Genomic DNA, 21,322 nt, shown 5'->3' with positions numbered 1-21,322 from the left:
AGTTCCAACAGAAAGCGGCCAGCGTGAGCAGCAGAAGGTGCGGATGACGTCATCTCCCGGCGCGGCAGAGCCTATCGGACGGAGCCAAGGCCGGGAGAGACGAACTCACACACCGAGACGGCTGCCTCGCTGGAGAAGAACTGTGCCGGAGAGATGAGCGTCCTGCCGACCGAAGGAGCCAAGGAAGCCGAAGCCGGAGACCAGAAGGAAGAGCCGCCACCACCGGGGTGCTAGGTAGGCTGACCCAACCCCTGAGAATGTGCCCATAGTTAGGGATCCATAAAAGTGATTAGCACTACAAAGTTGTAAACCGCCCAGAAACCCCCATTGGGGGGGTTAGGGCGGTATATAAATCGAAGGTTAAATAAATAAATAAATAAAAATTATAGACGATCAATTATAATAAATATTGACCCTGACACATAAATTAACCATTTTATAGAACTTAAGTGACCTTTCTGAGTTTTCACCTCCTATGGTGCAATTTCAAATTTTATTTGCACTCTTTTGCTTTTCAAAAGTACATATTTAAATGAATCTAAATAATAATCATGTTTTGTGAATAATTAGCATAAAGGCGCAGCTAAATTGCTTTATTGTTGATTCTTTAAAATGTATATGTTATTTATAGTTCGCCTTTCTCACTTGGACTGGAGGCAGATTAAAAAGAGGGAGTCAAGACAATGAAGAATATTGAACGTTAAATGAACATTAAACAATATTTGTGAAAGTGTGATTATTTTGTTTCTTCTGAAAGGCACAGTGCAGTTATTCAATTGTCCTTCTGCCTGAGGGAGAGAAGAATGTAGAAAGAAATAAGAACGTGGCCCCATAAATAATTGCAGGGAAGATAATTTGAGTTACCTAACCACGTAAGCAGAGTAATGTTTGCTTGGAGACTAAATTCCCATGCCGTTGAAACCATTCTGGATTCATGACCAATTCTCCCTTTACTTTTTAGATTAGCATGGGCATACCTCATTAAAAAAACAAATGTACACTTGCTTGATTGTTGCATCTTATTCACATATGCCTGTAACATTTAATGATTGTATATTTGTGTACACACTTTTGTACTCAGGTATGCAATAACAAAACAAAATCCAAAATCCTGAGCCTTTGGGAGGGCGGGATATAAATCAAACTAATAAATAAATAATAAATAAAGGGGAAATCAGCCTTCCTAGTTTGTTGCTTGATAGGTGACCTTTCCCCTGGATACCATGCTCAGAATAATGATATCTAAGAAGAAGTCTCAGCCAGTCTACATCTCTTTACTCTGTCACTTCATTCCATATATATTACTTTTGGCCACTTTAGGGCTGATTATCATACTATTCTGTTATTCATGACAGAAAAATTCTTTGGAATATTTAGTTACTTTGGTGTACAGGCAGACTAGCAGCATTTAATTAAATAAAAAGCTAGAAATCTCAAAAAGTATATAGTTTAAAAAACCATGGTAAACTTTTTAAGCTAAAGCTTTGAATACCAAATTCTATTTGGTTAAAAAAGTATTGACCCATGACTTTGATCCAAAAGCATTATAATATTAAGGTATAGTACTTTACAGTCACAAAATTAGCCATGAGGGCCAATCTAGGGCTGGGTTTGTGACCAGAAAAAGTGGCAATAGTGAACACACACTGGGGCCATCTGGTCACTGGACTACATGTCTACTAAAAATTAACTTGGCGATTTAGTTGCCCTCCAGATGCAGAACTGTGTGTATCCTTTACTCCAGCTTCCATATTGTACATGCACTAGACAAACTGCATCATCCTCTAGAAAGCGTATCTGAGCAAGTGAGTTGTTTCAGTGGCATGGATGTTCATAGGTTCATGAACTCCAGGATGAGGTCACATCTCTCAAGCAAGAAGGGAGGGGGGGGGCAGTCCATCGCCGTACATACAGTGCTAATAACCAGAAGAACTATCCAGAATACTTAGCTTGAATGTAAGGCTGCATCCATATTTTTTTAAGATCAAATGCATCATTTAGCAAAACTCTGCACCACAAAGGATTATATACATCAGTTTCCACTCTCTGTTACTAGAAAAGGGAAAGATCAACTCAGAGCAAAACAGCCGTGTGGAAGCAGCCAAGGAAACAAACAGGATGGCCTGTTACCACCTGATATGAATCACGACCTGTGTGGTTGGGTCTTGAGATGGTTAACTTTGTTAATTCAAATATGATTACATGACATTAAATTATAATTACAGTGAGTCTTAATCTAATTGCACTGTGTTGTCTTTCACTGAGCAGCACTGTCATTGAATGTAACTTATACGGGCCTGCATAATTTTGTGCAATGGTGATATTTAGCAGTGCTAGACTATACTTGTGTCTCAGTTCCATGTTAACATCAATACTTCTACTGTTTTTGGTTCAGTGAGCATAATGGACTGGTGATCATCTTAATTTGCACAGTAGCTTGGCATTACTAGAAGCCTTATAGCTGTAAATTGTGTGCTATAAATTGTTCATAATATATGCATACCTGATTCCATATTACTTGGAGTCTTCCTTATATGTGATGTTATGCCCCAAGGAGTACAGCTTTAAGAAGGCAGATGCCAGTCCTGACATGCCTGAGACATCTGCTGCTTCTGTAGCATTTGTGCTGAGGTGGGTCACTAGAGCTATAGGTGGCATGCTTCCACAGGAATGGCTGCTATGATGGCCCCATCCACTTGCCTTCCTCAGAGGCAAGATTTTTCCTGTTTTACTTTCCCTTTTGTGACTGAGCTGCCCTAATTGTCTGTTTTCTTCTTTCTTGAAGAACTCTGGTTGTCCCACCCTGTCACAGTGTAATAATTTGGCATTTGCTCAGCCCAGGAACCTGAGGGAAGGATTGGGAGCTCCCTTTAACTTAAATATTTATTTATTTATTCAGTTTATACCCCGCCTTCCCCGCAAACAGGCTCAATGGCAATCGAGACGTTTTTATATTCCAAATTAGCAAAATATCTTATTCAGCATAAAGGGGAAAGGTCAGGTGGATCAGGTAAAATTTCTAAGGTAGCGCAATATAGATAGCTCTGAGATAAAATCAGTACATGCACAGATTTTAGTTCTTGTGTTTCAGGCTAATGAGAGTTTCTTGAGCTTGTCACAGAGGCTGATGTTGAGAGGCTTTTGTTCCAGTGTTTTCCCCAAACACTCCAGTATACTTCCTTTGACTATGCCCTGACTCATTTGGTTTCCAGAAGGCTCGTATACTCTATCCAGTACCCAGACCCCTTCTCTTGAAACACCAGTACTTGTCTGGAGTTTTTAACTGACTCTTAAGGTCTCTTGAGAGCCAGTGTGGTGTAATGGTTAAGTATGTGGACTCTAATCTGGGAGAACCAGGTTTGATTCCCCACTCCTCCACTTGCAGCTGCTGGATGACCTTGGCCAAGCCATAGTTCTGTCAGAGCTGTTCTCTCAAGGACAGTTCTGTAAAGAGCTCTCTCAGCTCCACCTACTTCACAGGGTGTCTGTTGTGAAGAGGGAATGGAAAGGAGTTTGTAAGCTGCTCTGAGACTCTGAGTGAAGAGTGGGGTATAAATTCAATCTCTTCTTCTTTTTCTTCTTCTAAAGGCAATTTCTAACCACACCAGAACAGGGAACTCTTCACTCTTCAGAGGTATCACGCTGTTTAGACTGGGTAGGGAAATTCCTTCTCTCTCTAGAAGATCTATCCCCTTTCCTTGGCACTAATGGGAGTCTCTGTCTAACTATCCACTGGTCCTAGCCATCTTTCCCCAGTTCTCCTGTCTTTGTTAAACTGTTCTCAGTCAGCGCTGAATTCCGAATCTCAGTACTCGACTCTTCTCAGCTAGGGCTGAAATCAGACTGAATCCTCCTCAGCACCAAGTTCTCTGTTCAGCTGATGTTAACCAGTCAGATTGCTTGGTGCAGCCTTTCACTCAAGGCTCTCTGGCTATGTGAAGAATTAACCGTTCACCGTCCTTTATCTGTTTACACAGCACTTCTAAGCTTTTAAAAGTGCAGTCCGTCACAACTGCACAGTTAGCCTTTATTATATTGACAATAATATATACCTGGATTCAAATTTGAGTATTATCTATTCATTTCTTTAAAATATTTGTTTCCCACCTTTCCTTGTGGCTCAGGGGATAACAGAGTTAAAACATTACAATTTAAACCAAGTTATACCCATCTAAATCCATTGAAGTCAATGGGCATAGAAGGATATAACTTTACTGACTGAAAATAATTGACTGGTGATGTTATTACTGGAAACTTATGTTGCCCAGGCAAGTAATATATAAATGTTTAAAGGTAAACTAGTGTTTTCATCTCTCATAATGTAATGGGAAGGAGGAACAACTGCTCCTTGAGTAGCATGGACTTGCAAAAAGTCTCTTTGCCTTACCTAGCACTTGACAAAAGTTATTTTGGAAACTCATTTATAGACACCTTGCCTGTTTGCTCTTCTTTTCTCCAAAAGGTATGGACGAAAGACTATTCTGTTTGCAACTATGGGTGTACAGACAGGTTTCAGCTTCCTGCAGATCTTCTCGACCAGCTGGGAAATGTTCACAGTGCTTTTTCTTATAGTTGGCATGGGTCAGATTTCTAACTACGTTGTGGCCTTCATATTAGGTAAGAACTTGTCTGATCTAGTAAAACTGTTGTCTAGTGTGATGGTTTAACAATGCCTCAGAGATATAATTTAATAAGAGGCCGTGGCTTATAGAAAGCATGGATCAGCATCTGTGGAAGTCGGGGAAAGTGGCAAATGCTGGAAAATATTTTTATCTGATAACAGTTGACAGCAGTCTTACGTCAGTGATAGGACAATGGCTCTGACAGTTTAAAGTATACACAAACTGGCAAAAGCATGAAGAGAAAAGATGTCAGAAAAGCTATTGTAAAGAAAGGTTTTCTACTGCAGTATGAAACTCCTTCCAATTTTTTATCTTGCTAGGAATGAAATACAAGAGAAATGCGGGGGTTGCCAATTCATGTTTTCCTTGTAATTCCAAGACAGAAGTGGAATATTTCTACAGGACAGTCAGCAGACCTAATCACTCCATGGTCAAACTGTTTTCCTCTGTCAGGTGTTCCTTGAAAGAAGACAAATTCTAGCTGAGGACTATCGGAGAGAGCATTTACGGGAGAGAATTGACAGGCGTAGTTAGGGTTAAATGCTCCCAACATCTGACTCTGCCATTAAAATTACCAAAATCAGTAAACACAAACTGGGGAAGTCGCTATCAATTGCAAATTAATTATATTGAAAGTGTACAATAGATAATTACCCAATACAAATATACAAATTTGAACAATGATAGAAATCCAAGTTATTACATATCCAAAGGTTATACAAGTCCAAAGATTTATGAAGAGTCTGGCTTCAACTTCGTTTAAAAAAACCCCTTAATCAGAAGTGATTAATTATAAAAATATGTAATGTACAAAGTCATATAAATGCCTATTTCATAATATTCGACAATACATTTAATTTTAATTTTTGTAACTGGACAAAAATAAAACTTTCTTTTACCACCATGCGATGTGTGATTATTTCTTCTAATTCTAGTAAACAGGATATTCTTTATGCTGTTATGCAGTTTTAATCTGGGACTATCCCTTGTGTTCTACAAGAATACAACAGAATATAATACAATGCCATATGGAGTATACTCATATCACAGACCAAGCAACAATTAAATTAAATTAAATGTATTGTCAAATATTATGAAATAGGCATTTATATGACTTTGTACATTACATATTTTTATAGTTAATCACTTCTGATGAAGTTTTTTCTCAAAACAAAGTTGAAGCCAGACTCTTTGTAAATCTTTGGACTTGTATAACCTTTGGATATGTAATAACTTTTTGGATTTGTATCATTGTTCAAAATTGTATATTTGTACAATGAATTTGAGCCTACTAAAAGATAAAGAGATAGTGGGGAAAACAAAAACTCTGATACAAGAGTACTTTAGTAATAATACATCCAAAGATACATCTATAGAAATAATATGGGATGCATTTAAAGCGTTTATAAGTGGGTGGTGGATAAATCAGGGGGCGTGGAAAAAGAAACAAGAGAACAAAAAATTTGAAATTTTGAATAGGGAAATACAAAAAGAAAAAAGCAGGACTATAAAATCCGATAAAGACCTTAAAAATGCAAGAAACAGGATAAATAAGATACAGCATCAACTTAACCTACTATTAACGAAAGAGACAGCAAAAAAAATAGAAATAGCAAAATTATATCATTTTGAGAATGCTAACAAGACCACAAGATGGCTTGCTTATAAGTTGAGAAAAGAGAAGGAGAAAAGAGTAATTAAAAGACTTAAAAACGATAAAGGTGAGGGATTGACGTTACAAAAAGATCTAGAAGAGATAATTCGGAACTTCTATAGTAATTTATATAAAAAAGAAGAAGTAGGAGAGAAAGAAATACAAGAATATCAGAAAAAACGTGAAAAAGGGAAATTCAATAAAGAACAGTTAGATATACTAAATGACCCTACTGAGATCTGTGATATAGTAGAAACGATAAAAGACGGGGGGGAAAGAAATTGCCGGGACCAGATGGAATCCCAACAGAGTTCTATCAGATTTTTGAGGAGCAGATAACAAGACCCTTTAAAGAGCTAATACAAAATATACCACAATCCAAAGCGATCCCTGCCTCATGGAGTGAGGCGTTGATCACCTTGATACATAAACCCAACTCCGATGAGGAAGAAATAAAGAATTATAGGCCTATTTCGCTATTAAATACGGACTATAAAATATTTGCCAAAATATTGGCTAACAAAATGAAAAGAGTGCTTTCAACAGTAATCCAAAAGGATCAATCAGGATTCTTACCTAAAAGAAAGATACAAAATAATATAAGGAATATAATAAATGTGTTAGAATATTACGAAATGCAGCCAGGGAAGCAGATGGCTCTAATTCTTTTAGACGCAGAGAAAGCATTCGACAACATAAATTGGATATATATATTTACAAAATTAGAGTTATGGGAATGCGGGGAGAACTTTTATGCAATGATAAAAGCTATGTACAGTAAACAAAGTGCCAAAATATTAGTAAACGGCAAGATATCCCAAAGTATTCAAATCCAGAAAGGCACAAGGCAGGGATGTTCCCTTTCTCCATTGTTATTTATATTTATAATGGAGTCATTAATTGATAAAATAAGATCTAATGAAATAATAAGGGGGTTGAGAGTAAAAGGAGAAGAATATAAGGTACAGGCTTTTGCCGATGATTTGATATTTATACTCGAAGACCCGGAACAATCATTGCTAACATTAATAAAATATATAAAAGAATTTGGAGAACTAGCTGGGTTTAAAATAAACATCCAAAAACCTAAGATAATAGTTAAAAATTGCTCCCAAAAACTGATAACTAGATTAACAGAGATATCTGGAATATTTAGGTATTTGGATATCAGATAATACTGCAAAATTGTATGAAAATAATTATCAAAAACTTATAAACGAGATCAACATAGATCTGAAAAACTGGGGACAAAAACAGCTGTTACTAATGGGAAGGATAGCGACCATAAAAATGAACATTCTCCCAAGATTCTTGTTCTTGGCGCAAAATTTACCAATATTTTAAAAATTATGATTTCTTTAAGGACTTAGAGAAAATAACAAACAAATTTATTTGGCAATCTAAAAGACAAAGAATTAAAACTAAATATTTACAGGACAGCAAAGAGAAAGGGGGTTTCTACTGCCCAACTGGCAATTATATTATCTTGCAGCATCAATGACCTGGATCAAAGAGTGGGTTGAACTAAAAGATGAAAGAACTTTAGCGTTAGAAGGAGTAGACCTGCCAATGGGATGGCACGCATACATGTGGTATGGAAAAGATAAAATCCATTCTAGTTTCCATACAAATATAATAAGAACTGCCTTAATGAAATCCTGGAATATTATAAAATATAAATTTTATAATAAAACCCCTCTATGGATCTCCCCTTTAGAAGCATTTGTAAGGCCCTCATTAATGAGTGGAGAACATAAACTAACATATGGTACCCTCTTAAATGAAAAAAATGGAACTTAAAAGGGAGGAATTATTAAAAGAACAAAACATTCAATTAACCTGGTGGGACCAAAACATAATAAACACAAGATATATGACTGACAAAAAAAATAGATTTTTGCACAAATAAAAATGAAATAGACAAAATCTGGCTTTCCTCCAGCGACAAATTAATACAGAAATTATACTCTAAATTATTGGAGGAGGAACTAGAAAAGGAAGCTATCAAAAAATCAATGATAACCTGGAACAAAGAGATAGGGCCCACTTTAAAGGCGGAGCAATGGAAAAAAATGTGGAGATCAATAAAATATATGAAGGCGACCCCTTATAAAGAAAACATTTATAAAATGTTCTACAGGTGGCATTGGACACCTGATAAAATTGCTAAATGCTTCCCCAAAGCCTCAAATCTATGTTGGAGATGTGGGGAAAACGTAGGTACTTATCTACATACTTGTTGGAGATGTACTCAATTACAACCCTATTGGAAAAAAATTCATAAAATCTTCCTAGAAATATTTAAAATAAATATCCCTTTAAACCCTGAAATATACTTACTAAACATGATTCCGGATAAAATAAAAAACCACAAACATATAATAATATACATTTTAACAGCAGCAAGAATACTGGTAGTGAGACGGTGGAAGTCGAAAGCCATACCATCTATAAGAGAACTTAAACATAAGATCTTGGACATTGCAGAAATGGATAAATTGAGCTTAGTATTGAATAATAAACCAGAAGTATTTTGGAAGAGATGGAAGATTATATATGACTGGCTAAAACATAAAAGAAGAATATGAAATGTGAGCAAAGTACTAGTATGAATTTATGTTTGAAGTAAAAAGAAAGACTTTTAGAGATGTATAATTGATCAACTCATTAACATATCTTTTGTATATAAAACTTATGGAATGTAAAGGTGAAAACATGGGAAATAAATTTATAAAAAAAATATTGTATATTTGTATATTTGTATTGGGTATATTTGTTCTACACTTTCAATATAATTTTAAAAAATCAAAAAATAGTGACTTCCCCAGTTTGTGTTTACTGATTCTGATTTACTGGGAGGTCTTTGTGGTGGTTGTTGATTGTTCTTCATTATTAAAATTACCAAGGCAGTGAAGAGGGTGAGTTGTTTCTTTAAATGAGAATGTTTAGATAACAAGCTAATGGCTTATTCTCTAAACTGTTTCACTTAAAGAAACAACTCTGCCATACTCCTTCTATAGATGTCAGACTCCCCCAGATTCTGGGGCCATAGAGCACTCCAGCATTCCTTTTTCCTGGCTCAGCCTTAGCTGAGCCTCAGTTTTGGAGAGGAGGGGGGTTCTAACTCATCCTTGACCCACTTTTTCTCAAGCCATCTACCTCTTCCTGAGCATAGTGGGAGCGGTTTGGCTGTTCTCCCTGGTCTTCTCTGGGGGTAGGGTGACCCTGGAATCCCCTAATGCCCTCTCTTCAGGGGTGGGCCCATGGTGAGTGCAGGAAATCTGGACCAGTGACCTCCCTGGCACAACATTTCTGAAGGGCTTCTAAAATCAATAAGATCACAGGTACCATGTGCTGGAAATTAACATTAAACATTAATTTAAAAAATGGTGGCATTGCTGAGGATGGCTTGAGATCTCTCCCCCCCCCCCAAGATGTGGGTCTAATTTGAGGATTCACAGGATTAGTGAGCATGAAGAAGTAAAATACTTGATGATCTTTATGGCCCAGTGACTCTAGTTTTTTTCTCTCCTGTACCTCAGCCTCTCAAATGAGGACTTGGAAAAGTTGCATAGAACCGTACACCCAGAATGATACTGTCAATAAAATCCAAGAGACATTATCACCTGCTTTGCTGGATTTTAGCAAAAGTAATCTATTCAAAACTTCACAAGATTCAGTTTATACTTTACAAATATTCCCCAGCGTCAGTGTTTCAAGATCTGTACCTGGAAACTCTAAAAAGACAGAGGGTTCTTGTACAGGGAACAGTGAAGAACAAATAACGGATTGGATCCAGCCAGCTTTTTTGTTTGGTGTAGTGGTTAAGTGCATGGACTCTAATGTGGAAGAACTGAGTTTGATTCCCCATTCCTCCACTCGCAACTGCTGGATGACCTTGGGCAAGCCATAATTCTGTCAGAGGTGTTCTTGAAAAGAGCACTTTCTGTCAGAGTTATCTCAGCCCCACCTACCTCACAGGGTGTCTGTTGTGGGGAGGGGAAGGGAAAGGAGTTTGTAAGTCACTCTAAGACTCTGAGTGAAGGGTGGGGTATAAATCCAATCTCTTCTTCTTTTTGCTCAATCTGGCTCGCTTGCCAAGTGTAGTCACTGCCCCATTTGCCTTTTTGGCCGTGCTGGTCTTGTAATCCCCAGTGTAGCCTGGGGAGGGGGAGAGGACCCCCTCCTCCCTTTTTCTACTGTGGAAAAACTGGTTGGATCCAACCCAATATCTTTTACCACTGTGGCTTTCTATTTAAATTAGTTTTACCCAAAGACTGGCAAACCTGGCTTGTTAGCACTCACAGGAAAATCCAAGAAATGCCACTGCATTTTCAAATTGATCTCTCAGAGGTATCCTCAAATTCCTGTGAAGGGGGGGGGGAGGAAGATTCAGCAAATTGAATCATGGTGCACACATATCTGGGAAGAAGGAAAAAACCCTTCAAACGTAGACTGAGATGCAATCACACCTCATCAAGCTCCCTGCAGTGTTCTCTCCCCCCCCCCTGTTTGTTTATACCTCTCAAAGATCTTAATCAGAGGCTTGAACTGACTGGTGTATGGCAAAAACAGCTCATACAACATACAAACAGTTCTCAGATAAGCTTCTTTCTTGTTGTTCTGTTGCTCAGTTCTGGTTGTTCAAATAGCTTTAATAGATATAATAATTATTATTATGAATCATCGTCACAGGTGACCCCCTCAAAGGGTTTTACAAGGCAAGAGATGAGCAGAGGTGGTGTGTGATTGCCCTCCTCTGCAAAGCAGCTTTGGTGTTCCTTGGTGGTCTCCTATTCAAGTACTAGCCATGGGCAAACTTGCATAGCTTCCAAGTCTGGGCTGTTCAGGCTGTTTTAATAGATAAAGATAAACTAAAGAAGCCTTGTGAAAAGATTTGGAAATACCCCTTAAAACTATATCCTTAAGTTTTACCTGCAAGGCACTAGTGGCTCATTGACTTGGGTTCAGGAAGTGCTTGTTATGTTCAAATGTAGCTAGAATTCAGTGGCTCATTGACTAGGATTCAGGAAGTGCTTGTTAGGTTCAAATGTAGCTTAGAATTCAGAAAACCCTCTCTTCTTGGAGAGTCTGTAAGAGTTTTATCTGTTTGGCTTTCAATTGTGTGGTGCCACCTACAGGACAGCATAATGCAGCCAATTTGCTTTCTCTTTTATCTATGATCTCTATTAAAATACTTCCTTTTAATAAGGGATTGGGGAATACACCCGAGAGATAAAGGTTAGCCATTGAATAAAGTGTGAAAAACTAGACATTGTTGTGTTTCAAGAAATGCATTATAAAAGGAAATGACATAAAATCCTTAAACTTCCAGATTTTGGAGATCACTTTCACTAAAAAATAATAATTTTCAATCAAGCAACATCCTTAGAGATCGTAAGAGGAGAAATTTATTAAAGGAAAACTGGAAGGCACACTGTTTTCTTTGTTATGGAATTTCCTGCATTTTGCAGGGCATTGGACTAGATGACCCTGGAGGTACCTTCCCACTCTATGATTCTATTATTCTAATATTCTCCCAATATCCAAGTTTGGTATCAGACTTGTGGCGATAGATTTTAATGTAAACATACATTTGAAACTTTGTAGAGGCAAGTTGATCATAAAATATTTTATCTGGCATCTGTTATTTGAATTCAAAAAGCCTTTACCTCCAGAGCACATCTGGTCATTTTGTAAGACATAATAACCTTTCCATAAATGAGCAATATTGTGTCTTTGCTGTTATCTGTCATAATATTTATTTTCCCTTCATGTTGTAATCTCCCTTTATATTTAAATGTTATGATAAATTTGAAAAAAAATCACACTAAAAGAGTTAATTTTATTCTGTTGGCCCCAAAGCTAACATCTCACCTTGAAGATTCTTGCTCATAGATGTTTTACAGATAACTTTATATGGGTTTAGCAGAGGACAATTGAAAATCTGTAATTCTAATAATTAAGAATATGTTAATCAGAATAAATTGAACAGGAATTTTTAAATGTTGCATTTTTCTGAATTCTAGACTGACATGCTGTTACATAAATTATATTGTAAAATCTTTAAGCAAGTACACAGTTTACTATAAGTTTTTTCTATGTATTCATATAGTGCCTACAGTCCAGGGGTATCAAACATAAGGCTCATGGGCCAGAACCTACCCGCTCAGGGCTCTTACCCAGCCTGTGAGGAACTGGTGTGAGGGAGGGAGGGCAGAAAGCTGCTTTGGGGGAGGGCAAGCAGGCTCAGGTGGTGAGAGATGTGTGTGTCAAGAAACAGAAAGGAAATGGCTAGAAGGTGGGGCTCAGAGGCTAAGTTAAAATAGTAGGGGGGAATGGAAGCGAAAGCAGAGAAAGAGGAGGTGTGGTGTTTTCCCCCCCCCACCTCTTCTGACCACAGCTCAGCTGGAATTGGTGAAGCCACTACATGGGAGGGGCGGAGCCAAGCAGCCAGCACTGCCACTGCTTCACCAACTGGCTTCACGTTTTTTCAGATGGTGACCATGAGGGGGCTTGGTGAAAGCGGGCGCATGGAGTGGCAGGTGATGATGGGGCAGGGCCAGCGGGGAAGAGAGAAGGAGAAGGCGCAGCATGTGGATTGGTAGGCAACTGGGCTGTTTTGTGCATGCCACTCTGAAGGGAAAAGGCCTCCCAGCCTCAGAAGTGAGTGGAGGTGCAAAGAGAAAAAGGTACACTGATGTTGCTGCCACAGATTTGATCAGTCACAGAGCCAGATGGCAGAGTGAGGGTTGGGGCAAGTGGGGAACAGTGACTTCCCTTCTCCCGCCATGAGAGAAAAGTAGTCACAGGAGGACAAAAAGCGACCCCTGGAGGTTTTGGAAACAGCCTCTCCATCAGGCCTTCCCTCAGCCCTGCCACTTCTGTGGGAAATGCAAAAGGGATGAGAACTGGGGGTGGGGGGAACTGGAAGAGCCTGGTTCAGACACACACGCCCTGTCCTGAGCCAGGACCCTGTCATCTGGGTCACCCAGGGCCTGTCTCTCAGCCTGGCCCATCTCACAGGGTTGTTGATGATGGCAGTGGGGATGGGGGGTGGAGGGGGAGGTCCAGTGCGTCTCCTTGAGATCCTCAGAGTCAGGATGAATGAGGAGAAAGCTCATAATATTAGGATCCGACCCTCACAGAATGTCGTTTGAGGCAGAACCATTAACTGGAGCAACAAATGGCCTTTAAACTTACATCTTGCCTCTATTGACCTAAAATATTACAACAGTCTATCTAGTAAATTTTGCTCCTTTAGACTAATGCTCTTATTTCTGTCAAATTGGGTGTGGTTTTGTTGTCATGCTGTTTCCCCCAAGTTACCACTGCAGTTACTCCTCTTTTCCCTAACAAACCCTTTTTAAAATTTCCTCCAAAATAATTTAAATTATATAAAAATGAAAGCAGTAGACCCTCAACAACTAAGAAACAGGCCCATAAAGTCACAGAGACTCCACTGATTGACTTAACGGAACCATCAATCCCACTAGAGGCTAGGAAAATGCTAGAACCACAAAGAGTGAGGAAAAAACAAAATTGCACCCCAACATATTTGAAGGAAAATTAGCTAGATGGAAGTTTTTAAAATTCATTCCAGACCCTTCCTTCTGAAGAGCAAATTGATATTATTTGGTCACTTGAACAACTACAAGGTTATTTGATCAGAGTCCAACAAAGGAACGTAATTAAATCTGCTGACAATAACATGATGCATAACAAAAGTATAGAATCCATTACTTCACAACCATATCAAAACTCTCAAATTAAAGAGATTTAATAAACCACTCATGAGGAAACCACTCATGAGGAAAAGGGACTCCCACACTTCACAGATCTGTGGAAGGAATTATCCCTTTCCAGGTAAAAAAAACCTCTCTCATGATGTTGCATACTGATCCCCCAGCTCCCTCAGCTCCAATCCCCCTTAAACCAAAAATTCAAATATGTTCTGTAAATCCTAATGTTGCTTTCAGCCAGCCTAATAGAAAATGTCACTCCTGCTAGCCAATGACAATCTCTGTGTAACAACATGAAAATAGTAAGTTGGAATGCGGCTGGCTGGAAGACCAAATGTCTCTTTTCAGAAGTTACCTCCTTTTTATCTACTTTTGATATTGTTCTGCTACAAGAGACCTGACTAAGCAACGCTATAACTCTTCCAGGATATATTGCTTTTTCTAAGGAAACTCAAAAGGAAGAGAAAGGGAGAAAGGGGGGGAGGCCAAGAGGCTGGCTAGCCTGCCTCATATCATCTGCCTTCAGCCTTTCCAGATTGGAAGTAGTGGCCTCAGCTGATACAGTCTTCGCTGTCTTGATACAACTAATTGATTTCTCCTTCATAGTAATCTCAGTCTATATCCCTCCAACTCAAAATCAACATGTACTGACCTCTTACTGGACCTTTCTTTTGGAAATGTATGATAACCTGACCCATCGATTCCCTAATTATCCAATTCTAATTGCAGGTGACCTTAATGCCAGAATTGGTCACAATAATGAGAGTCTAATTAAAAGTAGTTAGGCTATGAACCAGAAAAAACTATGTTCCCCTGTTTGTACAATACATTCTCAAAAGTTTTTAATTGCTATTACTATGGCTCACTGGGTAGGGGAACTTTCTGCCTTGTGTGCAGATCCCCCATATACAATTTTCCACAAGGAAAAGGTAGTTCTCCGGCCAGATCCCTCCTTTCTACCTAAAGTCGTTTCTGCCTTTCATCTATCTCCTGTTTTACCTACTTTCTTTCCGAACCCGACTGACGCACCTCAGAGAGCCCTGCACTGTCTCGTCCGGAGGGTGCTCTCCTCTGTGGCAACAATGGAATGCCTTTTCTTTTCCAAGGGAGGCAGATTTATCCCAGGGGGCCTGCATGTGTTCAATATGAAAATCATTCTGAGCGGTTTCCGGTTTTGGCGCTTGCCATGACGGTCGCTCTCCCAGACCTTCAGGAGACGATCGCCAGAACCCGTGCCTAGGAGGGGGTGCAATTGTCCGCACTCCCCACGGAATCCTTGTGAGGGGTTCCAAGCCATGGGGCACTAGATGGCTGCTCCTCCGGCAACAAAGCTGGCGGGGGGGGGCTGCTACAGAGTTTCCAGATGGAACTAGAAGCGCACACCGGATCAAGCGCCGGGTGATCTAGCGACTTTGCAACTTAAGTGACATGGAAAGCGTATAAACATTGAACTGTGATAACTTTTGATTAAAAGTAAACAATTCCTCAAAAATGGCGCCTCCCTTGAAGAAAGACAAGAAGGAGAAGATAACGAAAGCTAAGCTCACCGGAAGTGCCAGCCCAGCGAGTGTTGTGCCCAGACAGGACACAAACGCAGACCTTCAAAGGATATTAAGTGAGGCATTGTGCCCTCTACTGGAACAAGTGATGGAAATAAATCAAAAGCTGGATACACAGCAAGCTCAAATCAACGAGACTGTAAAAAAAATTGATCAAACAGACTTGCAACTTAAAGAAGTAGACACCAACACCAAAAAGCTGCAAAAACAAATGCAGACAATGGAGAAGAAGTAACAAATAGACGAGTCACAACTACTACAGCTACAAATGGATAAGGCAAGCTATGTCCTAAGATTCCAGGGAATTCCTGAGGAAAAAAGGGAAAATCTCACTAAGCTAATGTGTGAAGCATTGGAAGAAATGGCAGAAATTGAAGCGGATACTTTACAAAATGAATTGATATGGTCAATAGATCATATACAAAATACATAAGGAATAACAATCTACCAGGAGAAGTGATGGTGACACTCTCCAGAAGAAATGGCAGAGATAAAATTCTTAAAGCGGCTGATGGAGTTACCCTGAAAATAAAGGGCAAAGAGATTAAGGTCTTAAAGGACATATCATTTGAAATAAGGAAGAAAAGGCATAAATACAAAGACTTGGTCGGATTCTTACAAAAGAAACAAATTGTCTACAGATGGATTTTCCCTGAAGGAGTCATCTTTGAGTTTGCAAATGGAAAAGAAAAAAATTGACACCCTGGAAAAAGCAAATGAATTCCTGCACCTGCACAGTTGTCCAACAGATGGGAAAGAAGAAGAAGACAGGCAGTCCTGAGAAGGAAGATGGAGATGGAGTAGAGCCATCTTCTGGTGAAGAATCAGACTCAAATTTAGGGGCTGCGGCCCTAAAACAAGGCTACAGAGGAAGCCAAAAGATAAAAAATGATTTGTTATTATAACTCTGAAGTCTAAAGAATGTTTAAAATAAAATTTTTTAGACTCTTTAAAAAGTCATAATAGACTATGTTCAAGTTGGAGCGGAAGTTTGAAAGATGACGAACGTGTTCAATGAATGTATATGAATATTTACCGTAGCTATATAAGCTTGTAATCTTGTTAAAGCAGTTTGTATGACACCCACTCTTGGGTTTTTAGAGGTTTCTTAACTTTATCCTATAGTGTGTAGACCCTCTCCCTTTTTTCATGTAGTGTTTAGTTTTAGAAAATGCAATTAAAAAATCCCCTTTGGGGGGCCAAAAGAAAAAGATAAAAAAGAAAATCATTCCGCAGCCCCTCTATAGAGCCTCAATATGGATCCTTTGCGCTAGTGAGAATTTAGATTGCCCGCTTTGTCACTTCCTACAGTGTATTACAGGAATTCCAAGATGTGTAGCTGGGGTGGCTTTAAGATTAGAATTGGGCCAAGGCTCTATCAAAGCCAAAGTATGGTTGCACGCTTTCAAATACAGGTTAAAGGTCATTTTTTCCCACAAAGAAGGAAAGTTTGCTTTACAAACTTAAATCAAAATCTGTTTTACTCCCACTGGATGCAAGAAATAGACAAGAAGTTACTTCAGCCAAGCAAAGGGCAATATATTGAGACTTGGGGAAAGTGAATCTCTTCTAATTATTAAGAAATGTATAAAAGAACTAGATTACTTCAGCTCGGTCATATGAGCTCAAAGGGAATGCTTGTCCCAATTTTTTGGTATTTTCTGCACCTCTAACCATCCCAGCCTACGTCAAACACTTAACAGCTCCCCACTATTGCAGAGCATTTATGCTCACATGTTTGAATGCTGCCCCTTCAGCAGTCTTATAGATATTTCAACCTTATAGATATTTCAACTTTGCCAATGCATTTTGAAAAAGATTGACTCCTTGTCCCATATATGATACTAGAATGCCCCCACTATAATCTTCATTGTGAGTTATGGATTGCCCCTGTTTTAACAAGATTACCTCCTGCTGTTCCAAAAGACAATATAGTGCCCTACTTGTTGGTGGATAGAGATCCAAGGACTATTCTGACCATGGCCAAGTATCTCTCCACTGTATTTATCTTAAAGAAATAAAGACTCCATATTGGTGGCTCAAGATCATTGGATCAAAGGAGCTTGAAAGGAAAGGAAGAGACAGGATGGGGGAAGAGAGGAAACAAAGAGCAATAGACAGATTGTAGCTGTGCTTGGCTGCTGAGGCTGGGTACATGGGGAGAGTTGCTGAAAACTACCTTATTTACTTGCAAAGATGATGACTCATCTCTTAAAAGTAGCTAATTTGTATGGAAAACCCTCCCCCCTTTTATGGTATTCCTTGGGGAAAAACTAATCTTGCATATGATTAAATACATTTATTGGGGGTTTTGTGGGTTCCCCAGTAAATCAATTGCTTTCACTGCTAGGAATCAATTGCTTTTGTATGTATTTTGTGTAAAAATAATATTGTTAATTGGGTTTGCCTATGTCTTTTGTAAAGTTTATATCTTCGGTCAGGGCTATTTTGGGGCAGGAACGCACAGGAATGGAGTTCCGGCTGGCTCCCAAGTTGGCCACGCCCAGCAGGAACTCATTAGCATAATAGGCCACACCCAACAGCAGAAACTCATTAGGATTGGCTACATTAGGGGTTTGTGGCCTAACATGCAAAGGAGTTCCTGCTACAAAAAAAGGCCCTGGGTTTTGACAACAAACAAGGTAAACAGAATAACAAGCAAAAGGTGGGTGTGGCTGGATAACCACACTTCTGGTAACATGTGGGTGCGGCCTAATGTGCTAATGAGCTGTTCTGTCAGGGGTGTGGCCCAATATGCTAATGAGTTCCTGCTGTTGGGTGTGGCCTATTATGCTAATGAGTTCCTGCTGGGCCTTTTCTACAAAAAGAGCCCTGTAGTCCCGTACCTGGCATTACATTTTATGGCACAGATGGCCCGGCCCGACAAAGTAACATATATGTCAGATCTGGCCCATGTAACAAATGAGTTCAACAACCCCTGGTTTACACTATACACAAAACTTTACAGAGTAATGTAATAAAGAAACATTTCTGCGCAAAAACCTTACTTCACATACCTTCATGGCCTTGAACCCTTGTACCTGAACATTCTTGTCATCTCCAGTCCTAAAATCATATTCTTGGCATCTACCAGAGCCTGATCCTTCTCAGTACAGGCTCCTACTGTATGAAATAGGCTCCCTGACAAAGTATAAGGAGACGCTGCAATTCCAGAGGTCATTTCGGGGGGGATCGCGGGGGATCGCAGTTCCCCCGGGTGAGGTGCAGGGGGCAGGGCACACGACGAAGCCCCGCCCCTTCTTCCGGCCGCCCCCTTCTTCCAGCCTCATTGTGTTGCAGAAGGAGGAAGAAGCAGGAGGATAAGTTGGCGTCCTCCCCCTCTGCCTGGCTGAGGCCACTCCACGTGGCCTCCGCAAGGAGTCCCAGCCCGATCCAGGAGCTTCCCCGAGGTAGCTGTGTTAGTCTGTTGCTGCAAAATAGTCCAAGAGTTCAAATAGCACCTTTAAGACTAACAAATAGCACCTTTAAGACTAACCTTTAAGACTAAGACTAACTGAGTGGTGGGTGTGGCCTTATGACACACTTCCGGTGATGGCAGGGGGTGTGGCCTCATGACACACTTCCGGTAATGTCAGGGGGTGTGGCATATGCTAATGATTTATGCTAATGAGTTCCCCTAGCTCTTTTTCTATGAAACAACCCCTGTGCAATTCATTTTATTTGCTAGGGTGTTCAATGAAATTTAAGTTTCAGACATTTTCTGGGGTTTTGATTTTTTGAATTGAAGCGTGTTGTTTTTTAAATTACGATTTATGCAGTAATCCAGAAAGGTAGAGGAAATATATAAATATTTTAATAAAAGAAAGTTTTAATAGTTGTTGGGAGACAGTTAAGGGGCAGGCAACGGAGATGCAAGGGTAACAGATAAATGGCTTACCATTAGTTTCTGCATGGTGCAATTTAAATGAGTTACTACATTTAAAAAAAAATTACTTCATTTATACTTCAACTTTCTCTCCAGTGGGGACCCAAAGCAGCTTATATCATTCTCCTCCCCTCCATGTTATCCTCACAGCAACCCTGTGAGGTAGGTTAGGCTGACAGCATGTGATTGGTCCAAAGTCACCTAATGAGCATCCATGGCAGAAGTGGGGATTCTAACCGGGGTCTCCCAGATGCTAGTCTGAGACTCTTAACCACTTCACTGCATTGGCTGCCATGGCCACTCCTCTCAGTTAGAGCTGCTTGGAAATACAGAAGATTGTTGTTTTGAAATTCTTTTCCCCATTCCGTAGGTTATTAAGCATCTATAAATATGGTCATAATCTTCCCTGACACCTTTTAAAGGCTTTCCTTTACTCATATAACACTGTTTTTGCTGTCTTAAAAACTTTTCCAGAAAGTCCCCAAGAACTCTTTGGAATGCTTGAGGACTTGTATGGTGTATGTGATTCGAGTGCTTTGGTACTATCTGTTAGGTGTGATATGAGATGGAGAGGGTAGACCCCCCCCCCCCCCCCAGTGCTCAGACAAATTGTATCTGCTTGAGCTAACTAGCACTGTTTGTCTGTTATGGGGTCTGACTCAGGAGAGGTAGAGGGTTAATCTACAACACCTAAATACTTAATGCTTTTAATAAATGAATTTTGACACCTGTATTAAAATGTACATTTTGTTCATGCCTTGCTAGGTGATAAACATTTGTCCAAGAACGATTATGGAGTAGTTCATAGTGCCGTTCTGAACCGTTACTGCAACTGAAGCTCATTGACTTAAATAGGTTTTGCCTGGAGTAATTTTGCATAGGATTGTGCTTGGACATTTCAGAGTATTGGGAACACTAATAGTACTTAGGCATCCTAAGGTGCTCTAAGTGAATTTAAATTAACTATGCTTAAATTATATCTTATTTTCATTCTCTGGCTAGCAACAACTTAGATTTTTTTAATTTCCTACTTGGACAGATCTTTTAAAGAAATTAATCTTGAGTAAAATCTGTTACATCCGTTTACTAAAAGGAGGTTGATGTCATATATTTTTTTGGTGCTTATTTGTTACAGTCCAGAACATTAAAAAAGTCTGTAGCCACAAGTTTTAATACTACAATTGGAGCAAATAATTATGTGAGTGAATGATTTGTATGGCTTCCATCTATAAGTTTTAAACGTTCTTTTTATGTTGATTTTGATGGGACAGGGTTGGAAGGCATTGATGCTTGGGACTTTTGGGAATCTTGGGAAGCCAACAGCTAGTCTCTAGGGCCAGGATCATAGATTGAGAACATGAGAAATTATTTTGGTTGTTTTGCAAAATGAAGTATTCATACCCACTAAGTCCTCATCCAGACCTTCAACTGGACATGATTGGAATTCATATGTACTTATTTCAGTAAACTGAGGCTTAAGCTATTGTCTTTCAAAAATTTTATTTTTTTTACTGTTTTTTCATCCAGTCATCATCTTTCTGCATATTGTCATATATAATCACACTGTGCAATTTGCCTTACCAAATCTGGCAAAATAACCATTATATGTGTATCAGTGGTTTTGAAATAGTATTCCTTGGAACACTGTGCCTTTCAGAAGCACTCTCTGTCCTTTAAGGGTGAATCTCACTGTAGTTCAAAGCGATACAAGGAAGACTGCTGGCCTTTGTAGTTTCAGTGGATAGACACTATTTGTTTTTGTTTTTCTCATGTGCAGAGAAACTAGAGTGCAATCTGACATCAAAGACACCAGTGTTCATCTACTTGTCCACCAGGAGTCAGCCAGATGGGCTGGCGAG

At 39.4% G+C, this 21,322-nt stretch overlaps 1 protein-coding gene across 1 annotated transcript in view; it reads left to right on the top strand.

The window, feature by feature from the left end:
• The window catches only part of SLC22A4 (solute carrier family 22 (organic cation/zwitterion transporter), member 4), a 92,906-nt gene that overhangs the window by 49,347 nt on the left and 22,237 nt on the right, over window positions 1-21,322 (top strand). Inside the window, exon 3 of the mRNA XM_015409268.1 lies at window positions 4,463-4,617. Within this exon, the coding sequence (XP_015264754.1) occupies window positions 4,463-4,617 (155 nt within the window). The remainder of the gene's footprint in view (window positions 1-4,462; window positions 4,618-21,322) is intronic.

This window comes from Gekko japonicus, unplaced genomic scaffold (assembly GCF_001447785.1).
Source record: "Gekko japonicus isolate JY-2015 unplaced genomic scaffold, Gekko_japonicus_V1.1 scaffold376, whole genome shotgun sequence".
Taxonomy (NCBI): domain Eukaryota; kingdom Metazoa; phylum Chordata; class Lepidosauria; order Squamata; family Gekkonidae; genus Gekko; species Gekko japonicus.
This window is presented reverse-complemented; position numbering and strand designations above follow the sequence as displayed.